Source organism: Delphinus delphis, chromosome 10, assembly GCF_949987515.2.
Source record: "Delphinus delphis chromosome 10, mDelDel1.2, whole genome shotgun sequence".
Lineage (NCBI taxonomy): Eukaryota > Metazoa > Chordata > Mammalia > Artiodactyla > Delphinidae > Delphinus > Delphinus delphis.
The window spans coordinates 103645849-103668768 of NC_082692.2; the positions used below are offsets into that span (position 1 = coordinate 103645849).

General features: G+C 61.7%; 2 protein-coding genes across 6 annotated transcripts in view; one reads left to right on the plus strand and one right to left on the minus strand.

Annotated features, from left to right (window-relative positions):
* Positions 1–317: 317 nt before the first annotated feature.
* Positions 318–13403, minus strand: CHST13 (carbohydrate sulfotransferase 13). The gene is made up of 3 exons (XM_060023198.1): positions 13294–13403; positions 3816–3898; positions 318–2061 (listed from the first exon to the last, which is right to left on the minus strand). The coding sequence occupies exons 1-3, from the start codon at positions 13370–13372 to the stop codon at positions 1219–1221; spliced, it is 1005 nt and encodes a 334-aa protein (XP_059879181.1). The 5' UTR covers positions 13373–13403; the 3' UTR covers positions 318–1218.
* The window catches only part of UROC1 (urocanate hydratase 1), a 37813-nt gene continuing 27555 nt past the window's right edge, over positions 12663–22920 (plus strand). The window contains exons 1-2 of one of the 5 annotated variants that reach the window (XM_060023196.1): positions 12787–12824; positions 20877–20925. In XM_060023196.1, the coding sequence (XP_059879179.1) occupies positions 12820–12824; positions 20877–20925 (54 nt within the window). In that variant the 5' untranslated portion in view covers positions 12787–12819. Of the gene's footprint in view, positions 12825–19042; positions 19219–19550; positions 19662–20876; positions 20926–22920 lie in introns of those variants that run through there. The other 4 variants (XM_060023192.1, XM_060023195.1, XM_060023193.1 and 1 more) reach the window with 4 other exon arrangements.

Sequence of the window (22920 nt, forward strand, 5' to 3'; positions counted from 1 at the left end):
AGCACACACACACACACACACACACGCACCCCACAAAACCCAGGGCAGGAGACAGCCCGAAGCGCAGGGCTTGAGCTGGTTCAGCTTTAAGCCTTGACCCAGGCAGAGTAAAAGGATAGGTTTTCCCCAAGTGTCCTTGTCGCCCCTTGAGCCAGAATGCAGCAGGCTCCCCATGGTGCACCCCCTCCCTATCCCGCTCCCCACATAACCTCTGGCACCTGTGGGCTGCTGTGAAGGTGACCCAGGCTCAAGATCAGACAACCTCATGCCCCCAGAACAAATGGCAAAATGAGACACAGAAACTCTGAAGTGTCAGAAAGTAACAAAACACATTTACTTCAAAAACGTGAGCTCCCCAGCTCACCAAGGCCGTATAAAGTCTGCCACGACGTTGCAACCTGGGCTCTGTGGGCTCAGGAAGACCGAGCAGGACAGAGACCAAGGGTGGGGCCGGAACAGGGCCCTCGGAGCTCCCGGCTCGGGACGCCCAGGTGGCCGGCAGCTCACGATCGCCACCTGGGCGGAGCTGGCGACAAGGCTGGCCCTGCCCTGGGTCCGGCCCGGGAGGGGGGGCGGCCTTCTCTCCTTGTCCAGGGCTGTCCTCACCAGGGCAGGTGAGGTGGGGAGGGCCCCGGGATGGGCCACAGCCTGCGCCCAGCCAGCGTTCTAATCTTGCGCCACGGATAGGTTCCGGGACAGAGTGGACAAAAAACAGGCGCTCATGGGCTTCTCTGGTGGCGCAGTGGTTGGGAGTCCGCCTGCCGATGCAGGGGACGCGGGTTCGTGCCCCGGTCCGGGAAGATCCCACATGCCGCGGAGCGGCTGGGCCAGTGAGCCATGGCCGCTGAGCCTGCGCGTCCAGAGCCTGTGCTCCGCAACGGGAGAGGCCACAACAAGGAGAGGCCGGCGTACCGCAAAAAAAAGAAAAAGAAAAAAACAGGCGCTCGCAACCTAAAAACCTATTATCCCATCCTCAGCCACTCAGGGGTCCTGGGGAAGCACCCGCCGGCTGGGGTGCTTCGAGGAAGCAGGCGGCAGGCACCCAGGGGTCCAGCCACCCCCCGCGGGGAGGTGGGCTGCACGGGGGCTGCACCGGGGATGCGGTTGGGCGGGGTGGGCGGGCCGAGGGTGAGAGAGCGCGGGGGCGGCGACTCTCCGGGCGGAGTCGGGGCCCAGCAGCCTGCGCAGTCTCCGCGCCCCATCCCCCCGCCCGCAGGGCTAGCGCAGCCGCAGGTAGGAGGGAGCGGAGTAGTTGAAGAGCAGGAAGTCCATCCTGTAGAGGCCGTAGAGGCGCTGCTGGTAGAAAGGGCTGATGTCGCGGAAGAGGCGCGCGGCACGGTCGCGCGCGGCGGCCTGGGCCCTGGACGGCGGCTCGGGGAAGCGCAGGCCGGGCGCGCCCACCAGGCTCAGCACGAAGGCCGCGTCCTCCGCCAGCGTCTCGAACTTGCCCACGACGTCGTAGCGCAGGCGGCACGGGTGGCAGAGCGCGTGGGCGCGCTCCCAGTGCTCGTTGAAGGGCCCGTCGCGGCGCGTGCGCGGGTCCAGCAGGTAGGCCAGGAACTCGGCGAAGCGCACGTCGTGGCCGCGGACCAGCGCGTCGGGGCCCGGGCGCGGCCGCAGACGGCGCACGATGCCGGTGCCGAAGCGGCGCTGGAAGGTGGCGCCCCAGGGCCGCTGCAGCTTGTTGCGGTAGGCCGAGGCCAGGCGCTCGAAGGGCTCGCGCACAAACAGGAAGGCCAGGTAGGCGCGCAGGCGCCGGTTGACCTCGGCCGGACTGAAGTCGGCCAGCGAGGGCAGGCGGCCGGGCGCGTGCGCCTCGTGCGCGGGGATGGCGCGCGGGTCTCCTGGACCGCGGCCGCTCAGCGCCAGCAGCACGCGCTTCCAGTTGGTGCAGGCCACCTTGGGCACGTAGCAGTAGAGCAGGCCGTGGGCGTCGTCCACCAGCACGTGCCGCAGGTCCTCCGGCCGCAGCAGGCGCTGCCGGCGCGTGTGGTGGCTGCAGGCGCGGCGCAGCAGGTCGCGCCGCTGCCGGTGCACCTCGGCCAGCGCGGAGCGCGGGCCCTGCGGGGGACAGGACGGGGGTGGGTCAGGGCCGCGTGGGAGTCAGGGGGCCTGGATGGGGGGAAATAAATCTACCCGGCCTGAGGCACGTGCAGGATGTGACTGATCGCGTGCACGGCACTCCGGACCCCGAGAGCCGGAAAACGGACGTGCGACGTCAGAGGCAGCCTGGTAAAGAAGTCTGACGTCAGAGCGCCAAGCGCCGGGGCAAACTGAGTATCTGCTCACCGTTCCCTAAAACCGGGGTGGCGTGTAAGACCAGAAGCTTACACAGTAGTAACGTCCGGAGGATGGCGATGAGACCTGTGCCGTACCCAGGGCTGCTGGTCTCTGAGCATCTTGAGACGTAAGCAGTGCGTGTCCCGATGGCTTAGATTGGCCTCAGCTAGCTTTTCTGTCGCTTGCAGCCCCATGAATACCAAGACAGGCACTGCTTTCTCCATTTTACAGAAGAGAAAACGGCCTCAGAGGAAGTGGGTTGCCTGCAGCTGTCAAGGAGAGACGCTGGGACTCCACCTCGGGTCCCTCAGGATTCAGAAGCCGGGGCTGTGCCCACCGGTTCGGGATGGAGTCCTACAGCCACAGCCCTCATCCCTGCCGGCCTAGCTGACCCTCTCCCAGGGTCTAGTCCTTACGAGCTCTGTGCCCTTCTCAGGGTCCTTGGCCTTCCTGTGCCAAGGGGCAGTGCCGTAGGTAAACGGGGATAATGACGCCCCGTCGCACAGGATTGCCGTGAGGCCTGCGTGGGCTCCCAGAACTCGAGTGCCCGGTGCACGGTCAGCACTTGTTGGTCAGACCGTTTCTCTGCTGTTGTCTGTCCAGCTGCAGGATGCCTTGACACGTAACGGCCACTGGGCCCTCAGGCTGTGAGGGGGCCAAGCCAGCCCCACCAAGGCTTCTTGTTCCTCAGAAGCCTGCTGAGAGGCTGGCCTGCCCTCCGCTCGCCATGTGGCCCAGGGCAAGCCTGTCACCCTCGCTGAACCAAGGCCTCCCACCTGCCCCCCAAGGGCGTGGGTGCCGTGGACTCAGCCCTCAGGGCTTCGGTGAGCAGCTGCCTCCCCAGCCCAGTGTGGTCCTTCTCCCCGGCTCCCTATTGCCCTTGCCCCGCTATGGCCCTTGGCCACCGCCACGTACTTGGTGCCCCTGTCCTTCTGCAGGCCCTGTGTCCCTTTCTCAGAGAGGGTCGGTCTCCATCTACACTGCGCCCTCCCGCCAGAGCTCAGGGCAGCCTGGACACAAATCAGTGCAGGCTGGTGCGGGAAGCCATCAGATGCCATCCTGCCCCCACGGGACCGTCAGCGCCTCGAGGGCAGGGACCCAGGTGACCCGCAGGTGCTCGGTAGTGCTGAGTGTGCCTGCTGGGGTGTGTGTGAGCCAGACGTGTGCTCCCAGTGGGCACAGTGTGTGGTCCCTGCAGGTCCCCCCGTTGGTGAGGGGGTGCCTGCCTGTCTCCCTCCGTCACAGCAGGACTGAGATCAGGGGTCCCTTGGCTGCCGCCTGTTGCCGTGGGTGGCACAGAGCCCACTGGTCGTTCTGTCCGCCACGTGGAACAGTGCTGCAGAGAGCGTGGCCTCAGTCCACAGCTGGAGACCCCAGGTCTCAGCCTGCCCCACGATTTGCCCTGCCACAGCCCAGCATTCCCTCCCAGACAGAGGCTAGCTGTGACTGCAGCCCCACGGCAGCAGGTACACGTGGGAGCTCGGGGTTTCCCGTGGCTGGAGGCGGAGGGAGGGACGGGGCGTCTGTCCGCCTACCTGGTCCAGGTCGTAGAGCATCTGCAGGGGACTCCTCCTCTTGCCGCCAAGCCAGCTGGAGCCCACGGCCCTGTTTTCAAACGCTGGGGGTGTAAGGAGAGGGGCGTTCACTGCTGCACCAGACCGACTGGCTGTGTTCCTGGGGGCTTGGCCAACTCACCTCGGCACGTTGGATCCACCTATGGGACTCAGTTTCCCGCCTGTGTCCCGCCTGCCTCTGGGGGCACTGACAGGGCCCGTCGTCCACCAGGGCAGGGTGCTTGGTGTCACTCCTGCCCCCACGTCCTGCCCTCCGGGAATGCCCTGAACCCCCAGCCTCTGCCACCTCCATCTGCCTTCATCTCACGCCCCACCTCTGCCAGCCACGTGCATGGAGCCCTGAGGGTTAGGGCTCAGCAGGCTGGCTGGGTCCAGCCTCCCCTGGCCCCGGGCACAGGCAGACAGAAAGGGCTGGGCAGCAGCGGACATGGTACAGCCAAGCTGCCGGCTCTGGTGGTGAGCAGGTGACCAGCTCAGGTGACCCGCAGGGGACACCTACAGTGGCCTGTACGTGCCCTGCTGGCGTGTGTGTTGCCTCATGGTAAACGCAAGTTTTGCTCTCGCCCAGACTGGCAGCCTCCGAGGGCAGGGATGCTCTCTGTCTCATCGCGGCATTCCTCAATCTTCCCAAAACTACCAAACACATGTTTTTCTTAAATATGATTACAGTTATTAATAAACTAATAAATTATAATGCAGTCTTTAAAAAATCACCCAAATTGGCAAGTCTCTGGCTAGACTGACCAAGAAAAAATGAAGACGCAGATTACTAACAATGGGAATGAAAGAGGAGACATTAGTAGTGGACCTTACAGAAATAAGAAAGGGTTGAAGAATACAGTATAAGCACCTGTACAACGGCAGATTTGACCTATGAAACTGACAATCTAGAAAGACACAACTTTCTGAAACTGACTCAAGAAGAAAAAGAAAATCTCAACAGACATATAACAAGTAAAGAGATTGAATTAGTAATTTTAAAAAATTTCCAGAAAAGCCCAGGATCAGATTGCTTCACTGGTGAATTTTACCAAATATTTAAAGAAAAAGTAACACTAATCTCTACCAAACTCTTCAACAAACAAACAAGCAAACAAAACAGAAGAGGAGAGAGCACGTCTCAATTCGTTATATGAACCCAGTATTACCCTGATACCAAAACCAAAGATATCACAAAAAAAAGAAAACTATTAACCAATATCTCTCATGAATATAGATGCAAAGTCTTCAAGGAAGTACTAGGGAACTAGATCCATGAACTTGTGAAAAGGGTTATACGCCATGACCGATTGAGATTTACTCCAGAAATGCGAGGTTGGTTCAACATAAAAGTATCAATCAAGGTAATACGCCATGTTAATAGAATAAAGAAAAAACCCCACATGGTCATCAAGAGATGCAGAAAAAACACTGCACGAAAGTCAGTACCGTTTCATGATGAAAACACTAAACAAACTAGGAATCGGATGGAACCTCGTCAAACTGATAAAGGCCGTCTGGGAAAACCCCACAGCTAACACACTTAATGGCCATAAAAAGGAGTGAAGCGCTGACACCTGCTACCGTGTGGATGCACCTTGCAACCTGACACTGAGCGAAACAAGCCTCACGGAAGGCGCTAGCCACATTGTTTGACTCTGTCTGTACAAAACGCCCAGGACAGGCAAATGCATAGAGGCAGGAAGTAGATGAGTGGTTTCCAGGGGCTCTGGGTGGGATGGGGGGAGGGGCAGGCAGGCAGGCACTGGGAACATGGGGGGCAGGGCTAGTGGCTAACGTTCTGGGTTTGTACAGCTGTGACAGTGCACAGCTTTTGAATATGCTAAAAACCACTGTACACTTTAAAAAAGTGAATTTTCTAGAATGAGAGTATTATCTCAATAAAAATAAATAGTATTGACCGTAAAAAGTAATATATGCAAGAACATGTGTAAGTCTGGTTTACAAATTTAACTACATTCAATGGATACTGAGAAATTATTGAATTCGTAATAATATGGGATATTCATAAGAGGCATGTCTTTAAGAATTCAGGATCATGTGAGAAAATAATATATTCATAAAAAAAACGAAGGGTTCCAAGATCCTTGGCTTTCAACCAAATGAAGGGTCTTAAAATGCTGCCAGGATTCAAGGCTTTTCCTTAAGATAAGTCTTTGGCAAACAAGCAGACCTGGAAAATCTGATGCACTGATCTGTTGGCCGACTGACCACAAGCAGTGGTTCTCCAGCTTAAGCGTGCACGGGGCCTGTTGAAACACAGGTGGCCTGGCCCCGTACTCAGAGCTGCTGGCCCTCGCAGGGGTGCAGCGGGGCCCGTGAGTCTGTTTCTGACAGCGCAGGCGTGCTGCTGCTGCTGGCGCGCAGTGCACGTTGAGAACCGCTGAGCCGGAGCAGTGTCTGGTGGAGGTGGTTGGATGAACCAGTGAATGACAGGCGGACAGGCCGTGCCCCGGCCTCCAGAGCCCTCTGTGAGTACCTGAAGCCCGCTGTCCAGGCCACCTGCCAGGCCTCTGGCAGCCTCAGGGCCCCTCCCCACTCCCGTGTCCCCAGAACAAGGAGCACGCTCTGCCGTGACCAGGGCACGTGGAGGGGTGAGGCCCTCAGGGCCTGCCCGGGTCTTGGGGGTCGTCGGTGGTCCCAAGACTTGAACCTCCGTTTCCTGGCTGCCGGCTGGCAGGGAGGCCTCCGGAGCTGCGGACACCACGGCAGCCCAGCACCACGCACAGCCCTGGGGGGCGGGACTCCGCCTCACCACTTTGCCGAGGGGATAGTGGAGCCTCTGAGAGGGGAGGAGCTTCCCTCAGGGTCACGGCTGGGGATGGAGAAAAGGCTGGTGCCCACCGCGGGGCATGCAGAGGAGCAGACCTAGGCCACCTGCACCCCAGAGCCCCATGACTCGGAAGCACGCAGCCTTCCGGAAACACCAAGCGTTGTGTGGGGCCTCTCGTTTCCTGGCCGGACCACAGCCTGCAGGAAAGTAGGTCCCATCCCAGACCCCGGGAGCCAGTGGGTGGAAGGCGAGAGGCCCAGAATAGCCGAGGCCAGTGATTACAGGGCTGGGCCGCCGCGCCGCGCCCCGCCCAGCTCCGCCCCGCCCCGCCCAGCTCCGCCCCTGCCACTGCACAGGGCAGGAGAGCCGCTCTGGCGGGGTGGGCAGGCTGGCCACGGAGGAGGGTCGAAGGGGAATGCGCTGGCGATCCCTGGGCCCAGCCCCGCCTCCGTGAAGCTGAAGGCCTGGGCTCCGAGGGTAGGGGCCATTCCCAGAGGGCCACACGGAGGCATCCTGCTACCCCCACTCCCGTGGCCAAGCCCTCCTGCCTGCGTCCTCTGCCCTCAGCCCCTCCATCAGCCTCCAGGTCTCAGGCCTCCCTGCAAGGGCGCTGTGGAGCAGACGGGCCAGAGGGTTAGACGGGCAGGCCCAGCCTCACGGCCGGGGAGGGGCCTGGGCCAGCCCAGAGCAGCCACAGGCAAAGCCGCAGGCGGGTTCTCCTTTGGAAAAGGAAACAAAAATAGGTTCTAGAGAGAGAAGGGGGAGAGGGTGGCGGAAGGAGGGGGGCAGGGACTGAGAGGGGACGGAGACAAAGGCGGTTACACAGGAGGACAGGGACGGAGGCTGGGAGGAGGTGAAACAGACAACAGCAGGATGTCGGAAAGAGCTCAAAGCAAACTAGCTGGGTGTGAAGGGGCGGGAAGCAGAGGGGGCGAGCTGCCCGCAATCTGGGGGCGCCCAGGGCCCACGCCCACGGGGTCCAGGCCCGGGAGCCGTGCAGCCCCAGACTCACGAGCAGGCCTGGTCCCGGCCCGGTGGGCCAGCGTGAGGCTGCACGCGGGCTGGAGTGTCCTGGGCGGCACAGGAGCCTGCAGGGAGGCCGGGGAGCCGGGCAGGAGGTGCTGGGTGGGCGAGAGCCTGGCACCGTGCCCTTGCTTTGCTCACTGACACGCGTACTCCTGGGGGTAGGGACTATTGTTATCCACACTTGACAGATGGGGAAACTGAGGCTTAAAGACTTAAAGAAAACTGCTGAGGCCTCACAGCAAGTAAGGGCCTTAAGCAGGCCTGACCCCAGGCCACGGCCTGAGTACCGTCCTTTACTGCCATGCCCTTGAGGCCCACCCTGCCCTGCACACTACCCCGCCCATCCTCACAACACCGCAGGCCAGGGGCTGGCACGCCGCACAGGGAAGGTGAAAACAGAGAAACTGACAAACCGTCCTTGGCCCGCCCACCCTAAGGACAGGCCCGGCGCAGCCGTACCCGGGCCACTGAGGCTGCACCCGTGGGGGAAGCTGTGCTTGGTGACCCCCTGCCCGGGGAGTAGAGGTTACGACGCGGCTTCTGGTTAATAAGTTCTAGCTGGGCCAGTGTCGCAAGAACAGATGGGCGGGAGTAGCGCTGTCTGGCCCATTTGGTCCCCTCGTGACCTGCAAGCCCGGGGCAGGGATATTCCCTCCAGAGATCAAGCTCTTGACAAGAAAAAAGCAATCTTTTTTTTTTTTTTTTTAAGTAGCCGCCTCTCCACTTGTATTTAAGCTTCAGACTCGACACTGAGCTCCACAGCGCCCAGAACGGACCCTGCTTGGTCAGATCACTCCCAGTACAGTTGCGTCTCCTCTGCCCGGGACAATCACAGGGTTTATTCCCACCACCGTGTGATGGTAAAGCCCACGTGGCTTCTCGCTGGCTGATGGCAAGTCCCAGTTCCTTCCAGGGCCTCTCCAGGCGCGGCCCCACCCTTCCCTGCTCACTCACTCACTCAGCTCCAGCCACACTGCCCTCCTGCTGGTCAGTGGACACATTAGGTGCGTCCCCACCTCAGGAGAAACCTCTACACTTTAGGGTCAATCCTCATTCAGATCTCAGCTCCAATGTCCCACCAGAAAGAGGGCCTCTCCAATGAACAGCCTCCTGTTAATTTATTCACAGCACTCATTACTGCTGAGATCATCTGATTTGTGTGGGCTGATGTCTGGCTGCCCCTCTGGAAGGTCAGCTCTGCAAGGAGGGCACTGTCTTGTTTTCTTATAATCCCTGTACCTCAGCTAGTGTCTGCGAGTATTTATTTAAAGACTGATGGCCCCCTTCCTGGCCATGGGGCAATCACCCCAATTCCTAGCCTGTCATTCAAGGCCACTCGCCAACCTCCAGTACCTTCCTGGCCTCCACTTCACTGCTCCCTCTCCTGAACCCTTGAGGGAGCAGCACATCCCTTAGCACACCAGGCCATCTCACTCCTCCATGCTTGTCTGTGCCACTCCCTCTGCCTGCAGTTCTCTTTCGTTGTTTCCCACCTGGTAAACTCCTATGCAGCCTTCAAAGCCCAACCCAAATACCTCTGCCCTGTACAGTAGAAAGCATAAGGGTTGGGATTTAGACATGGGTTTAAATCCTGGCACCCATACTTCCTAGTTGGGTGGCCTTGAGCAAGTCACTTCGTTTCTACTGATCTCAGCGTCTTCCTCTGCAAAAGGGGACGACCAGTCCCTACTCTGGAGCCTTCTGCTTTGCCAGCTGACTTTTACTCTCTGGAGGCCCGGAAGGTGCCTTAGAGCTCTGAACCCTTCGGCAGTTCGGGAGAGTAGGCAGCAGTGTGGTGAGCATCTACTGATTGGGCTCCCAGCAGCCACACCCCCTCCTTTTGGTCGCCCACCTGATTCCCCTCCAGACACAAACCTGCTTGTTCCCTCCATGTGGTTCTGATAGGCTCCCCACTCCCGTAGCTGCTGGGTTGGGCCTGTGACCAGGTCTGGCCAATCAGAGCATTCCATCCCTTTCTGCCACAGCGATTGGCTCAGAGGTGGGCACCATGTGATCCAATCTAGGCCAATGAGATGCCTCCTTGGGACCCTGGCTGAAACCACGGGTGAAGGCGCTGCCCGCTGGCTGGGGAGCGGGGAGTGAGGCCACCACAGAGAAAAGCCAGACCTAGAGATGCAGATGTGGTTCCAGCCGCTGACGGCAGAGCATCTGGCCCAGTGAGTCTGAGACACGGCCCTCTGGGGGCGCCCCGTCTCTGACCCGTCACCTTCTGTGATTCCAGGGCCAGGACAGAAAGGAGTCAGGGGTCCAGTCGGGCGCTGGGGCGCCACGGAGCAGGCGTTGAGGGACCTGGCAGGCTGGGGCCTGTGGGGCTCCGGGGGAGGCGGCGGATACCGGGCAGCCGGGGGCAAGCTCGGACGCCTGCACTGAGGAGCTGCTGCTGAGGCCTCAGAGACCCTGTCCTCACCGACCCCCCCCAGCCCTGGCACGTTGGCTCACCAGGAGTCACTGGGCATTTCTGCATTTATTCTGCATGGGACCAAATCCTGGTGTCTCATTAGAAACGGTGGCTGCCTACGGGGCCCTACACTGCACGACTGCAGGGGCTCCGAGACCATCGTGGACCGTTGTCCCCTCGGCTGGGTCCCCAGGTGCTGCTGTGCCCGAGAAGGCAGCGGACGGACAGCGGGGACAGAGCCGCCGTCCCCACCCGAGCCTCCTGGGTCCTTCCGCCTGGAGCTCCTCCAGGAAGGCTGTTGGGGGAGAAGGTCCCTGTTACCCCACATCATGCTCGGACCTCGGCCAGGAGGCGGGGCCCTAAGGGACGGGATATGCCCCAGAGGACAGGGAGGGCAGCAGTCCAGCCCAGAAGGGGGGGGGCGGGCCCCCTGGGAACAAGCCCCCCCACACACACCCAGGGTCCCCTGGAAGTAGGCAGAGCCCCAGCCTGGCTCTGAGAGAAACGCCCCTGATTGCCAACCTCAGGAAAGATGCTCAACCCTGTGAACCCGGAAGGGATGGAGGTCAGGACGGGGTGGGGCAGGGCGGGCTGCAGCACCTCCCAGCAAGGCCCCTGTGGACCAGCAGGGCCGGGGAGCTAAAGCAGCAGCGTCACGGCTCCCCTGGGTGTGCCTCTGGGGCCAGAGGGGCCAGACTGCAGATCTGGGTTTTTGATGTTAAAACAGACGCTGGGAGGGCAGGTTGTCAGCGAGTTCTGTCCCCAGCCCAGATTGACGCTGGCACAAGCGAATCCGTGGTCCAGGGCATCACACAGAAGCCGTCACCCCACCAGGTAAGCCACAGGGGATACCAGGGGTGGGCGGGCAGGGGGGACAGTGGGCCTGTCAGTGGGGCTGGGGCGAGGGTAGGCGCTGAGGGCAGCAGTGCCCCAGGCAGCTGCCCCACCTCCTCTGGCATCTTTCTCATCCCCAGGACCCTGGCCACTAGGTCAGCATTGGCCTGACGGGCACCAGTTGGGCTGCTCCAGACCTACCCACTAGAAAAGGGGCAGCAGAGCCCGCTTCGGGGGTCTCCGGCCCACCTCGTGGCAACTTCTGCCGCTTTGGAGACTCACCTGCCTGGAGGAGGGGGCTGCAGTCCCTCCTGGGCCCTGGAGCCCCATCCCCCTGCCACAAGCCACGTGCTCCACCCCCTTCCAACTCGGGCTACGCTGCCGGGACACACTCGGAGATGCCACAGGCCCACCATTAGCACAGCCTCACTGGCTCCTGGGGTCCGGGGCTTCAGCTCAGGGCTTGGGGGCAGAAGAGCCAGCAGGGTAGGCTGGCTTGATTAGCCCTTGCGTGTCCAGGTCACCCTCACAGCTCTGATGGCTGGCAGCAGGCCATGGGGAAAAGTCTGAGAGTGCAGAAGGAACAGAGAGGGGCTCTGGGAAGCAGAGGAAAGGCCCCTCCCCGCCCGGGGGCACTGGAAGCAGGGTTGCAGAAGGGTCTGCCAGGCCGGAGGCAGTGAGGCCACCCTGCTGGGGGAGAGGGTCATGGCCAAGGGTATTCGTGAGGCAGGTTCGGCTCAGGTGGGGAATGGCCTGAGCAAAGGCTAGGAAGGGGGCACAGGAGGCACCCTCCTACCCTGCAGGAGAGGGAGGAAGTCAGAAGGAACAAAGTGCAGGCCCTCTCTCCCCCCACACCCGAGCCTGAGCCCTGGGGGCCAGGAGCCACTGTGCCCTGCCCGGCCCTAGGTCCTGGTAAACATTTGTCCAAGAAAGAGTGGGTGGCCAGTGTCATGACCGCAGACACTAGGACTACAGCCCACGCGATGTGGGGGGATGCTCGGTTCAGCTAGGGCATGGGAACCCCCTCCCCAGGAGGCAGGAGCACCACCCCCATGGCCCCCCAGCTCTCAGAACTGGTCGGGGGACGGAAAGACTGACTGCGGCTCCCTCCCGTGGGCCTGGGGAGGCGGCCAGGTCTGGGCAGCTGTGTCCAGACATGGAGGGGACGGTGTGAAGAGCAGGGTGACTGGGCAGAACCCTGGTGAGCCCCGAGGAGGTCTCCCAAGCCCAGCTCACCCCGACCCCAGCCCAGAGGCAGTCACAGAGGTTTGAGGTGAGCAGGAGAAGGAAGCCCCTCACCCCAGGATGCAGGGGCACCAGGCCACCCATGTGACCTCTGGCTTGATGAAGAGGCTGGGAGCCACTTTGCTCCCGTTTAACTGCACTTCCCCAGAGACCCTGTAAGGAGGAACTCAAGCAGCCCATTTTACAGATGGGAGTACTGAGGCCCTGGGCAGGGGGGCGGGGATAGGTCACCCAGACCCAGCCAGGTGGGTCCATGCTGCCCCCAAAGTCTCCTCAGCCTCATCTCTTGAGCCACCCTGACCCCACACTCCCATGGTCCCCTCCCACCTGGGGACACGGTTACTTCCTCCCCGGACCCCCTCTGCAAGGCTCCAAAGGAGTGATTCCAAGGATTCTTGCAGAGCCCGGGGGGGGGGGGGGGGGGGGGGGGGGGGTGGGGGAGGAGATACAGATTCCCCCAACACACACTCTCACATTCACTCACACTCACACCAGGAAAAGGCAAACAGAGCAGAGGTCAGAACGGGCCTCTGGCTGGGCACCTCCAGCCCCAGGCCGCCCACGGGCCCCTCGGCCTCTCCCGTAAGTGAAGACTCAGCACATGCCCGGCTCGGAGCTGGAAATCCGCACGGCGGTCACGACTGGCTGCCTGTTTCCCCCACCGGACCATGAGGTGGGTGCTCAGGACCCTAGTCCTTCCCGGTGCGAACTTAAGGCAGAGCAGGGGCGCCAGGGCGCAGCGCGGTGCGCGGAGGGGCCACCTCCGGACCCGGAGCGTCAAGCCCGCCGCCCTTGCGCGGCCGCAGACCCGGAGGGGTTTCCGGGCGCTAAGCGGGGTGAGCGCGAGGCAAAGGAGGCAAACTTCCCGGGTGGGCCTAATGCCCTCCGCCGCCCACCACGCACCTGGTCCCTGGGCCCCGGCTGGTAGGCCCAAACTGTCATCTCTCACCTCTCCGGGCCTTGGGAGACCCACTCCCGAGGGGACAAGACCGTTGCGGGGAGCCGGGACAAGGGCGGGGCGTTTAGAGCCTTTCTGAGCCCGCCCGCCCCGGTGCCCCAGCCCGGGAGGAAACCGCAGGTACCCCCGCCCGGTCGGGGGTCCGGCCGCTGGTGGGGCGGCCCTGGGGCCGGCGGGCACTCACCCGGGCGCAGGAGCAGGAGCGCGGCGCCCAGACACGCGGCCACCAGCGCGCGCCGCCGCCACCACCAGCGCCTCCCCATGCTTGCCCGGCGCGCGCTGCTGTCCGCGGGGTCCGGCCCGGCCCGCACCCGAAGCCGGCCTCCCGCCCCGCCCCGCCCCTGGACCCGCCCACGGATGAGTTCTCGGACCAGGACCCGAGGCCCGCCCCAGAGCAACTCGCCCCAGGCCCTCCCGCTGACCCGCTGACGGAAGAGTCCTCGGGCCAGACGCTCACCGGGAACCGGACCCGAAACCCAACCCCCAACCCACCCCAGGGCCGCCCAGGGACTGGTCCTCGCTCCTGGATCCGGACCAGGGACCGCTTCGGGACCCTCCCGGCGGCGCGCACCACTGCCCTCGGCGCGGGGGCGAGGGCTCTGCTCGCCAGGGGCGGGGTGGGGGGGCGAGGCGGCGACTGCTGGGGACCAGGCAGGTGGGCGAGGCGGATCGGCGGGCCAGTCTGCCCGGCCCCTACCCAGTTCAGCGGGGCAGCCGAGCAGTGGTCCAGGGCGCGAAGGGTGGAGACTGGGTGGAGGGAGCCCTGTCGCCGGCGCGGCTCTGTCCTCTTCCGCTCGTCCGGGGGCGCCATCCTCTACCCGAGGCCGAGAAGCCTTGTCACATTGGCGGATGAGCGGGCCGGGGGAGCACGGTGTCCCGTTGCCTTTTTGCTGCGTTACGTACCAGGGGTCCAGGGGCTGGCTTGGGGCACTAGCCGCCTATACGTGACTCCCCCGGAACCCCCCTTCCCGGAATCAGGCCCAAGGGTGTCTCCTTCTCCCAAGCGCACCCTGTAGCCTGGTTTTTACACGGTGGTCTGTGCGGTGTCTCCTTCTCCTCCCAAGCGCACCCTGTAGCCTGGTTTTTACACGGTGGTCTGTGCGGTGTCTCCTCCTCCCAAGCGCACCCTGTAGCCTGGTTTTTACACGGTGGTCTGTGCGGTGTCTCCTTCTCCTCCCAAGCGCACCCTGTAGCCTGGTTTTTACACGGTGGTCTGTGCGTGCTGGTGTGTGCGCTTGAGCCAACACTGAGCAGTGTGAGTGTGTGGGAAAGGCTGCGTTTCTGAACTGCTTTTGAAGAATCTGCTGATTCCAGCCCTGGTGGTGCCACTTACGTGCTGTGTGAGATCAAGAAAGTGGCCTAACCTCTCTGTGCCCCAGTTCCCTTTGCAGTGGCATAGTACTAGGACACACCTCATCATGTTGTGGGAACTGAATGAGACACAGGAGGTGTTTGGCACGGCGTCTGGCACTCAGTGAGTGCCATCTAAGCACTTGACGTTGGTGATGATTTTATTTTTACAGTTACTGTCTGTTTCTGGCAGGTGACTCTGGTTTCTGTTAAGGTGCTGATATAAAAATTCGTTCCCGGTATGTGTAAGTTTTAAAGGTCTATTTAAAGGAGAATATTAAATAAATAATAGTTCTTCTGTCTTAAAGATATGGCTTCAAATGCTATGATAGGTCTCAAGTGGCAGAGGGGCAGGAAACAGTTCACAGACAAACCAGAAACTCCCTATTATGACTTTCCAGACAAACGGGACAGAGAGCCTTGGCGAGCATCCAGTTCACGCCCAGAATGGCCTGCGGGCAGGGCTGCTGCTGCTCTGGGCCCGGGACCTGGATTCCCGGTTCTCTACACCCCCAGCCGGCCCCCGATCTCCCCTACACCCGCATTGGGACCAGCGTTCTCTGTAGGGTCCCAGCCCCTGGCGTCCTTAGGAAGGAGTCTCGGTCCCTGTGCTGCCACCTGGTGGCCAAAGTTGAGGACAACATCTCAGCCCATTCCCATCCAGGAAAGTCCCTGGAGGCCCCTGGGGGCCCAGTGTTGGGTCCTGGGGTGGGAGGGTGAGCACGCCTCGCCAGAGGCCCAGGGCCTTGGCAGCTCCCCTGAGAAGACGCCAGCTGCGGCCTCTGCCCTCTCACGGGAGTTCGCATGCATTCGATCCCTCGTTCAACAGGCACTGGGTACCCACTGGGTGCTGAGGCCCCAGGGGAGAACAGGACAGGGCGCCCTCTGCCCTCGTGGGCTACAGTATGGATGGGGGAGGGCATAGGAAAAGGGGCGAACATGTGCGATCACGGCAGGTGGTAAACGTGCTATGAAGAAAATAAGGGTGGGGCAGAGGGAGGTGTGCAGGGCCAGCCTCGGAGGTACCAGCAGCAGAGGTGCGTAGGCGGCGAGCTGCAGAAGGAACAGCCCTTGCGGAGGCCCTGAGGCGCCCTGCTAGTAGCTGTTGCCCTCAAATTCAGGCGTTAAACGTTTCAATTTCGCTCACAGTTTAGTGGGTGAGGAATTGGGGGAGGGGCTCCGGTGGGCGCTTTTCACTGGGGATCTCACGCTACTGCGTCAGACGGCAGCTGGGACTGGTCGTCCGGAGGCCGGCCCAGGCTGGCCGACCCGACGGCTCCGTCACAGCTGGGCAGACACCGCAGCACTCGCACTCCTCACGCCCCAGGTGGGGTCTGGCTCCGGGGGTTGCTCCCACAGAGCCTCAGGCTGCCTCCTGTTGCTTCCCCGGGAACCGCTAGGGCCGCCCCAGCCTCACTCAGAGAAGCACCCGAGCAAGGATTTGCCGGCATGTTTAAAAGCACCAAGGGCGTAGAGATGCACCTGCTCCTGAACGGGAAGCAGCAAGGGGGCTCTGAGGTGGACAAGGTGGATGCGAGAAGTCGGAGAGGCAGATGGGGCGTCCACGTCCCCAGCCCGTCGTGGGCCACGGTGTGGGCTGTTCTAACTGCCCCGCTGCCGATGGACTACAGGTTGGCGGGAGGAGGGGGGAAGGCGGGAGGCTGGGCCGACTCTGGGAGAGGTGAGGGGTGTGGACCAGGGTGCGGTGGTCTCAGAGCCCCGGCTATACTTTGAAAGTAGAGGGGTCAGAGGTCAGGGTGCCTCAGAGAAGCCACCCAGGGCGGCAGAGTGGCTGGAGGGGAAGCAGGCACTAGGTTGATGGTCCAAGGGACAGAGGTCCTGCCTGGCTCGAGAAGGCCTGATGGGCCTGCTGGTGACACGGCAGAGATTGGGGCCCAGTGTGGCCTGGGTGGTGGTACCAGGCGGGCAGGGCTGGGCTTTCGGTGCTGGTCGCCAGGTGCTAGGAAGAGAGGCTGGCCAGGACAGGAGTAGCGGCTGGGAGTGACGGGAGGGGAGACTGAGGCAGGCACTCAATGCTGAAGAGGACAGGCCACGGCCAGCACCAGGAGCCCGAGGCCTGAGGCCCAGGGAGGCACATGCTGAGGGCCTGCCTGCCTTTCTTTTTTTTTTTTTTTTTTTGCGGTACACGGGCCTCTCACTGTTGTGGCCTCGCCCGTTGCGGAGCACAGTCTCCGGACGCGCAGGCTCAGCGGCCATGGCTCACGGGCCCAGCCGCTCCGCGGCATGTGGGATCTTCCCGGACCGGGGCACGAACCCGTGTCCTCTGCATCGGCAGGTGGACTCTCAACCACTGCGCCACCAGGGAAGCCCATGCCTGCCTTTCTTTACTCCTTGTTAGTTTTACATTTTATTTACTTGGTTTGTCCATGGAGCCAAATTCAAAAACTCCACAGTTCTCTTGAATTGAGGTGAAATTCAGGTACCATAAAATTACTTATTGAAAAGTGTACAATTTAGTGCCCTGACGATGTGGAAAGCACCAGTCTTACAGGGAAGGGTCTCCTTTCCTCCTGTTCTCTCCCAGTTCCTTGTGGATCCTTCAGAGACAGTTCACGCCCACGTGTATACGTTTTCTTTGCTTTCTGTGCTATTACATTGCTCTGTTCCTTGCTTTTTTGATAGTGGCAACAATGAGAAAAATAACATCTTATCCGGTGCTGCTTCTGCACAGGTGCTGTTCTAAGACCTTCACGTGTGTTACCTCGTTTAATACTCAGATCCCATGAGGTAGCTACTGTTACTGGCTTCATTTTACAGACCAGGAAAGTGAGGCACAGAGAGGCTAAGGAACTGACCCAAGGACCTACAGCTCGTGAGTGGTATAGCCAGGTTCCACTTACCTGTCTGCCATATTTAACATCTGTGAGATCCCAGTGGTTTTAAGTAGCTTTTAGGGTGTTTAGAAATTAAACTGTTTATTTGGGGATCCTTGTAGATTCAGGTGCAGTTGTAAGAAATAGTAAGAGAGACCCGGGTGCCCTGTTCCCCCGTGGTAGCGTCCTGCTGTCTGTAGCCCGAGGTCACAACCAGGACACGGATACAGTCCCCGCTTCGGTTCAGGACAGCAGAAAATGTTTTTAATTGGTTGCCAACATTTAAAAATGAGATTTCACAAAAAGTGTTAGATTTGTGGCTTCTCTTGAGCCCTCGCCCAGAAGCAAATCCTGAGTGGAGGTCTCGGTACAGCCTGTCCGTTGGGGGCATGGGATGGGGATACCCGTGGGGCAGCTCAGCCCACTCCTGCCAGGGGCTCCCCAGAGCTGCTGCCTCCACCCATGCCCTGCCGCGGCGAGGGCGCTGGGGTATTTGCCCACCGCTGTTGCTGGCGGAGAGCTGCTCCCCAGCAGATGGGGAGGGGCTGGCGATTCTCCAGCCCTTCCAACCCCCCTCTGAGCGGGAGGTGCAGGTACCGGCTGCTGGCGGTCACAGCTGCGTGACCTGCAGGCCCAGGCAGGGGCCTGTCCCCAGTGCCCGTAGCGGTGCCGGGCCAGGACACTGCCCGGTCCCTGGTGTCGGAGAGAGCGTTGGATGGACGGCTGCGAGCCTGCGTGCGTGTCTGCTGCTCACCCTACGAGGCAGCCTCCCCGCCACCTGGACACAAGAGTACGCTCGCTGCCCGGCCGGAGATCTGGGAGGCCGAGGGGCGGCTGGAGCCAGACCCCTCGGCTCCAGGGGCCCAGATCCCAGCTCCACCAGGACTAGCTGTGTGGCCTTGGGCAGTTTCCACACCTATGAAACGGGACAGTGGGCCCCGCAGGCCGGTGAGGGCACAGGGTGACGTGCGGTGCTCCAAGGAGTAACCCTCCGGAGGCGTCAGCCGTCCTGCTCTCATGCCAAGCGCAGGCCCCACGCCGGGCACCCACCTGGTGGCTGCGTGCCTCCCACCCCTTGCGTGAGGCCGCAGGGCCGGCCCGCAGCTGAGCTGGGTCCACAGCCAGGTGTGCTGCCTCCCCGGGGCCCCCGGGATTCTAGCGGCCCCTGGGCCTCAGCCACCCCACCCGGAGTGCGGGGCGAAGAAGCAGCACCTTCCCACAGGGGCGCTCGTGGGATGGGGCTCGCTGAGAGCCTGGGAAGGAGTGGGGCGGCCCGCACCCCAGTGGGGGCTGAGGAGGGTGTAGCTGCCGCTGGCCGGGCTCCCGCCACCCCTGTCACCCAGGGGGCAGGGAGGAGGGATACGAGGGCCACCACATGTGTGCCGGGCCAGTGTCACGGGCCCCCCATCATCAAGACACAAACCCCACGTCGCCTGCCGGGTGTAACTCCCCCATGAGACAAACCCGAACACGAGAGCGCTCCCCATGCTGTGTCCTGGAAGACACACCCCTCAGGGCCAGCACCCCACTAAAAGGACAAAGGAACCCTCACCCAGGCGTCCCTGGCACGGAGCCTGCCTGTCCCAGGACACCGCCCCCAGGTCAACACTGCGGGCGCCAGCCTGGGGCCGTGACCCTCCGACCTCCGACCTGCGCACGGCTCCTTCCGGAGGCCCGGGGGCCAATGAGGGGCTGGAGGGGGTGGGCCTGGGGCCAGAGGACCCCGCCCAGCCGGACCTCGACTGCCCGGTCCCTCCGCGGACCCCGCAGAGTGGGCCTGCGCCTCGCGTCCGCCAGACATGTCCAGCCTCCAGGCGCTGTGCTCCGGCCTGCCCTTGCGGCCTCTCCCAGAGAACCGGGGACGCCGGGCCGGGCTGCCCCACGCCCCGGTCAGGACCCCCGGCCTCAGCCCCGCTGAGGAGCAGGTAAGAGGCCGGGCCCCCTCCTGCAGGGCCGTTTGCCCTCTGGGTGCAGCGGCTGGGCAGTGCCCACGTCCTGCTCTGAGCCGTGTGTGCCAGACTGCTTCACACCCGATATCCCTCATTCTTTGCCCAGTGGCCGCCCTGGGGGGTAGGAGTCCGGCCCCCATTTACTGATGGGGAGGGACCCTGGGGCTCACGATCACCCAGCCAGCAAGCGGGGGCCTGTGGCCGCCTCCAGCCCAGGAAGGCGAAGTGAGCGCAGGAGCCGGACTGCAAGTCCCGCCCCAGCTTCCGGAGCGTGAGCCACCAGGTGCCCCCCTCCTGGCCATGACACACAGGTGTGCGCAGGCGGCTGGAATGAGGCCGAAAAAGAGCTTTCTCCTGTTTTCCTTTACTGAGGATGGCTTGACAACCTCAGGAACCCTGGGGGAAAGTAGCAAGTACAAGTAAGCGCAGAGATTAAAAGAGGAGTCCCGCCACCCGGACAGAGGCTGCCGCCCTCCCGGGGCGGCCGTGGGAGGGGGGGCACAGGGCGTGCAAACTGGAGGGGCTGCCGGGGGATCAGGCGGACTTTAGAGTTTCCACCCTGGTCACCTTCCTGCTGGGTGCCAATGCCTCGACCTTTGACGTGGGGACCCAGAGGGCTCTGCCGCCTGCGCATCCCAGGGGACACCCTGATGGGCGGTGATGGGAGCAGCTGAAGGGCGCGGGCCCTTGGAGTGGGGTGGCATGCGGTCTGGGGAGTCTGAGCTGTGGAAGGGGCTGAATCTTCGGTGTGGGTGTCCGAGGCGTGGGGAGCCTGCAGCCTGCTGGTCCTGGGGGACAAGGAGAAAGAGGCGTATGGCTCTGTGCCCCTCCCCCTTCCTGCTGCTCTTTGGTCTTTGACCCGGGTTCTGCTGCAATTCCCTGGGCGGTAGGAGGCCACTCCGGGGTTCCTGGTCGGGGCTGGTCACCAGAGAGACCAAGCCGTGGTCGCATGTCACCGTGAGGGGCCGGGAATGGAGTTAATGATACATCATGCCCACGCCTACCAGATCCCCCAGCTACGGGGTTGGCAGTGTCTGGGTTTGTGAACACGTGGAGGTGCGGCGGGCGCCTGCCCCTTCCCCCGCCCCCGCCGAGGGTTGCTGCTCACCTGTACCCTTCGTCACATCCTTTGTTGTGTAATGAACCGGCGAACGTGTTCCCCTGAGTTCTGTGAGCCATTCTGGCGAATTTTTAAACCTGAGGAGGGGCGTGGGCTCCCCATTCCTAGCTGGTTGGTCAGGAGCACAGGCGACAGTGGGGCGTGTAATTGGCGTCTGAAGCGGGCCGTCGTGGGGCTGAGCCCTTAGCCTGTGGGCGGGCTCTGGGCGGACTGCGGTCCACAGGGTCCCGGCTGGACTGAAGTGTAGGACGCCATCCGGGTCGGAGGAGCGGTGGGTGTTGGAGGGCCCACGCGTCCACTCCCTGCCGGGACCTGCGAGAGGACACGAGAGCTGCTCCTGGACAGGCCCAGCCCCAGGGACGGCTTCCTCCGCGGCCGGCTTTACGTTTTCCTCTGGCTGGTTTTCTGTTTTATTTAAACGTCCCTTTGAATTTTGACATAAGCTTTTAAAGGTAGTTTTAAGAGATAAGTCAAATATTATAACGTTTCCTAATCTTTTGGTGTCTCCTTCCAGACGCTTTCTGTGTGCGCACAAGGTGTGTGTGTCCATCCTTCTTAAAAGCGTAAGTGGAAGCTTTCTTTTGAGGCTGTTCCTTGTGGGTGCGTTTGGAGCTGCCCCATGGTTTGAACTGTTGTTGTTTTTCGTGGTTTGGATGAACAAAGACATGCTCCACTCTTCGTTCTTCTTTAAGTGGATTTCTCTTGAAACGCAGAGGATGGTCTGGCTGTCGCGTTTCAGTCCCTGTGGGACTGTAGTGCAGAGGGAGGGTCTCGTCACATCCCGTTAGAAATGTCCTCGGCATCCCCGCTCCCCCACGTGCAGCTTCTCTTACCGGTATTTCCCCAAAGCGTGCCCCACCCTCAGGGGCTGTGCTGGACCTGAGCTGCCACTTCTGAAGACCTCCCCCCACTGCTGACCATACTCCTCAGCTTCTTGAGGGCGGGGTTCTGTGGGGCTCACTTCCGGGTCTTCAGTGATGCCAGAGCTGTTTGTTGAATGAGTGAACAAGACCATGTGCTAAGCGCCCGAACCAGCACCCTCTAAGAGTTCAGCGGGCAGGAGAAACCTAGGAAAGCTTCTTGGAGGAGGTGGTCTTGGCACCAGAGGCAAGGTTCCCAGACTTGGAGATCTGAGAGGCGAGGCATCTGGGACAGAAGGAGGCGGTGAGTGGAGATGCAGAGACGGGCCTGTGCAAAGTAGGCTGGGCTGGACGAGGCCCCGCGTAGGCCCAGGCTGGGTGCCGACCTCAAGAGCCAGGCCCAGCTTGACTACTGGGGGGCCTGGATGCCCACCAGTGTGCAGTGTGTCAGAAGCCCATGAAGGTCTCAGAGCCGGAGTGTGAGTTGCTGCTTGGCATGTGCCCACAGAGAGCGAGGGCTGGTGCAGAGCTCCTAGGGGGGCAGGTGGACAGGGGCCCGGCGTGGAGGCCATGAGTGTGCAGACGGTCGTCCTGGCAGCTGGCCCCCCAGTGGCCCGTGTGTGCCAGGTGCCGGGCGAGCAGCCCTGTGAGGTGGGGGCCATCTGCTCCTTTTACAGAACAGGAGGCTGACGTTCAGAGAGGTGAGGTGTGCTGGCTGGAAGAGACAGGGCAGGGATTCTCCCCTCAGAGCCTCCTGGAGCACCAGCCCTGCCGCGTCATTTTCCAGCCTCCAGAGGCGCCTGCGTTCCCGGGCTCCTGGGCCCATCCTCTGTCCTCAAAGCTGGCAGCACAGCACATTGAAGTCCCTCTTCCTTACTCTGAGCCTCCCTCTCCTCTCAGAAGGACGCTCGTAGTTACTAGGGCTGACCTGGAGAGGCAGGGTCATCTCACATCTCAAAATCCTTCCGTCATCACATCTGCAAAGTCTCTTTCGCCATGTAACGTGACATATTCCCGCGGAATAGGGTGTGGACATCGTTGGGGGCCATAATTCTGTCCCCCATCCCATCAGGCACCCAGAATTTTCCAGCCCAGTGGCTGAACACGGGACTTTTATGAAATAATCCCATGACCCTAAGGGTACAGGCCACTGAGCTTGTCCGCTTCTTATGCCTTTGAGGTCAAGGTCGGGGAGATGGAGGTCTCTGGAATTCTGTCCAGTTTATGTGCGTTAGATGCTTCTGATTTTGCCAGTAAGAGCCCACTGGTAACTGCATTCTATGATTAACGGGCCACAATCTCACCTGTGAAATTCCACATACTACACAGCAGACCCTCCGGGGCAGACTTGCCGTGGAGCTGAGGTGGAAGCAGGGCGGCATGAGCGCCAGCTGACCCCGGGGGTGAATCCCCAAGTATGGCCCCCACGGGCCCTTCCTGGCAGCATTTGAAGTAAACTGAAGACTTTTTAACAAGGAAGCTGCAAAGCTGGGGAGGGGGAGAAGCAAGAAATGCCCCCGGCTCTGGCTTGGGTGTCTTTACAGGAACAGGAGGGCGCGGCGCTGCACTGTGTGCTGGGCCGTGCGTGTTATCTCATTAGTCCTTCCAGCAACACGGCCAAGCTGGCGCCCCGAGAGATGCAGAAACAGACGGGCGGCCTCCCGGGCTGGTCCGGCCGGTGCTTAGCAGGGCCCGGGA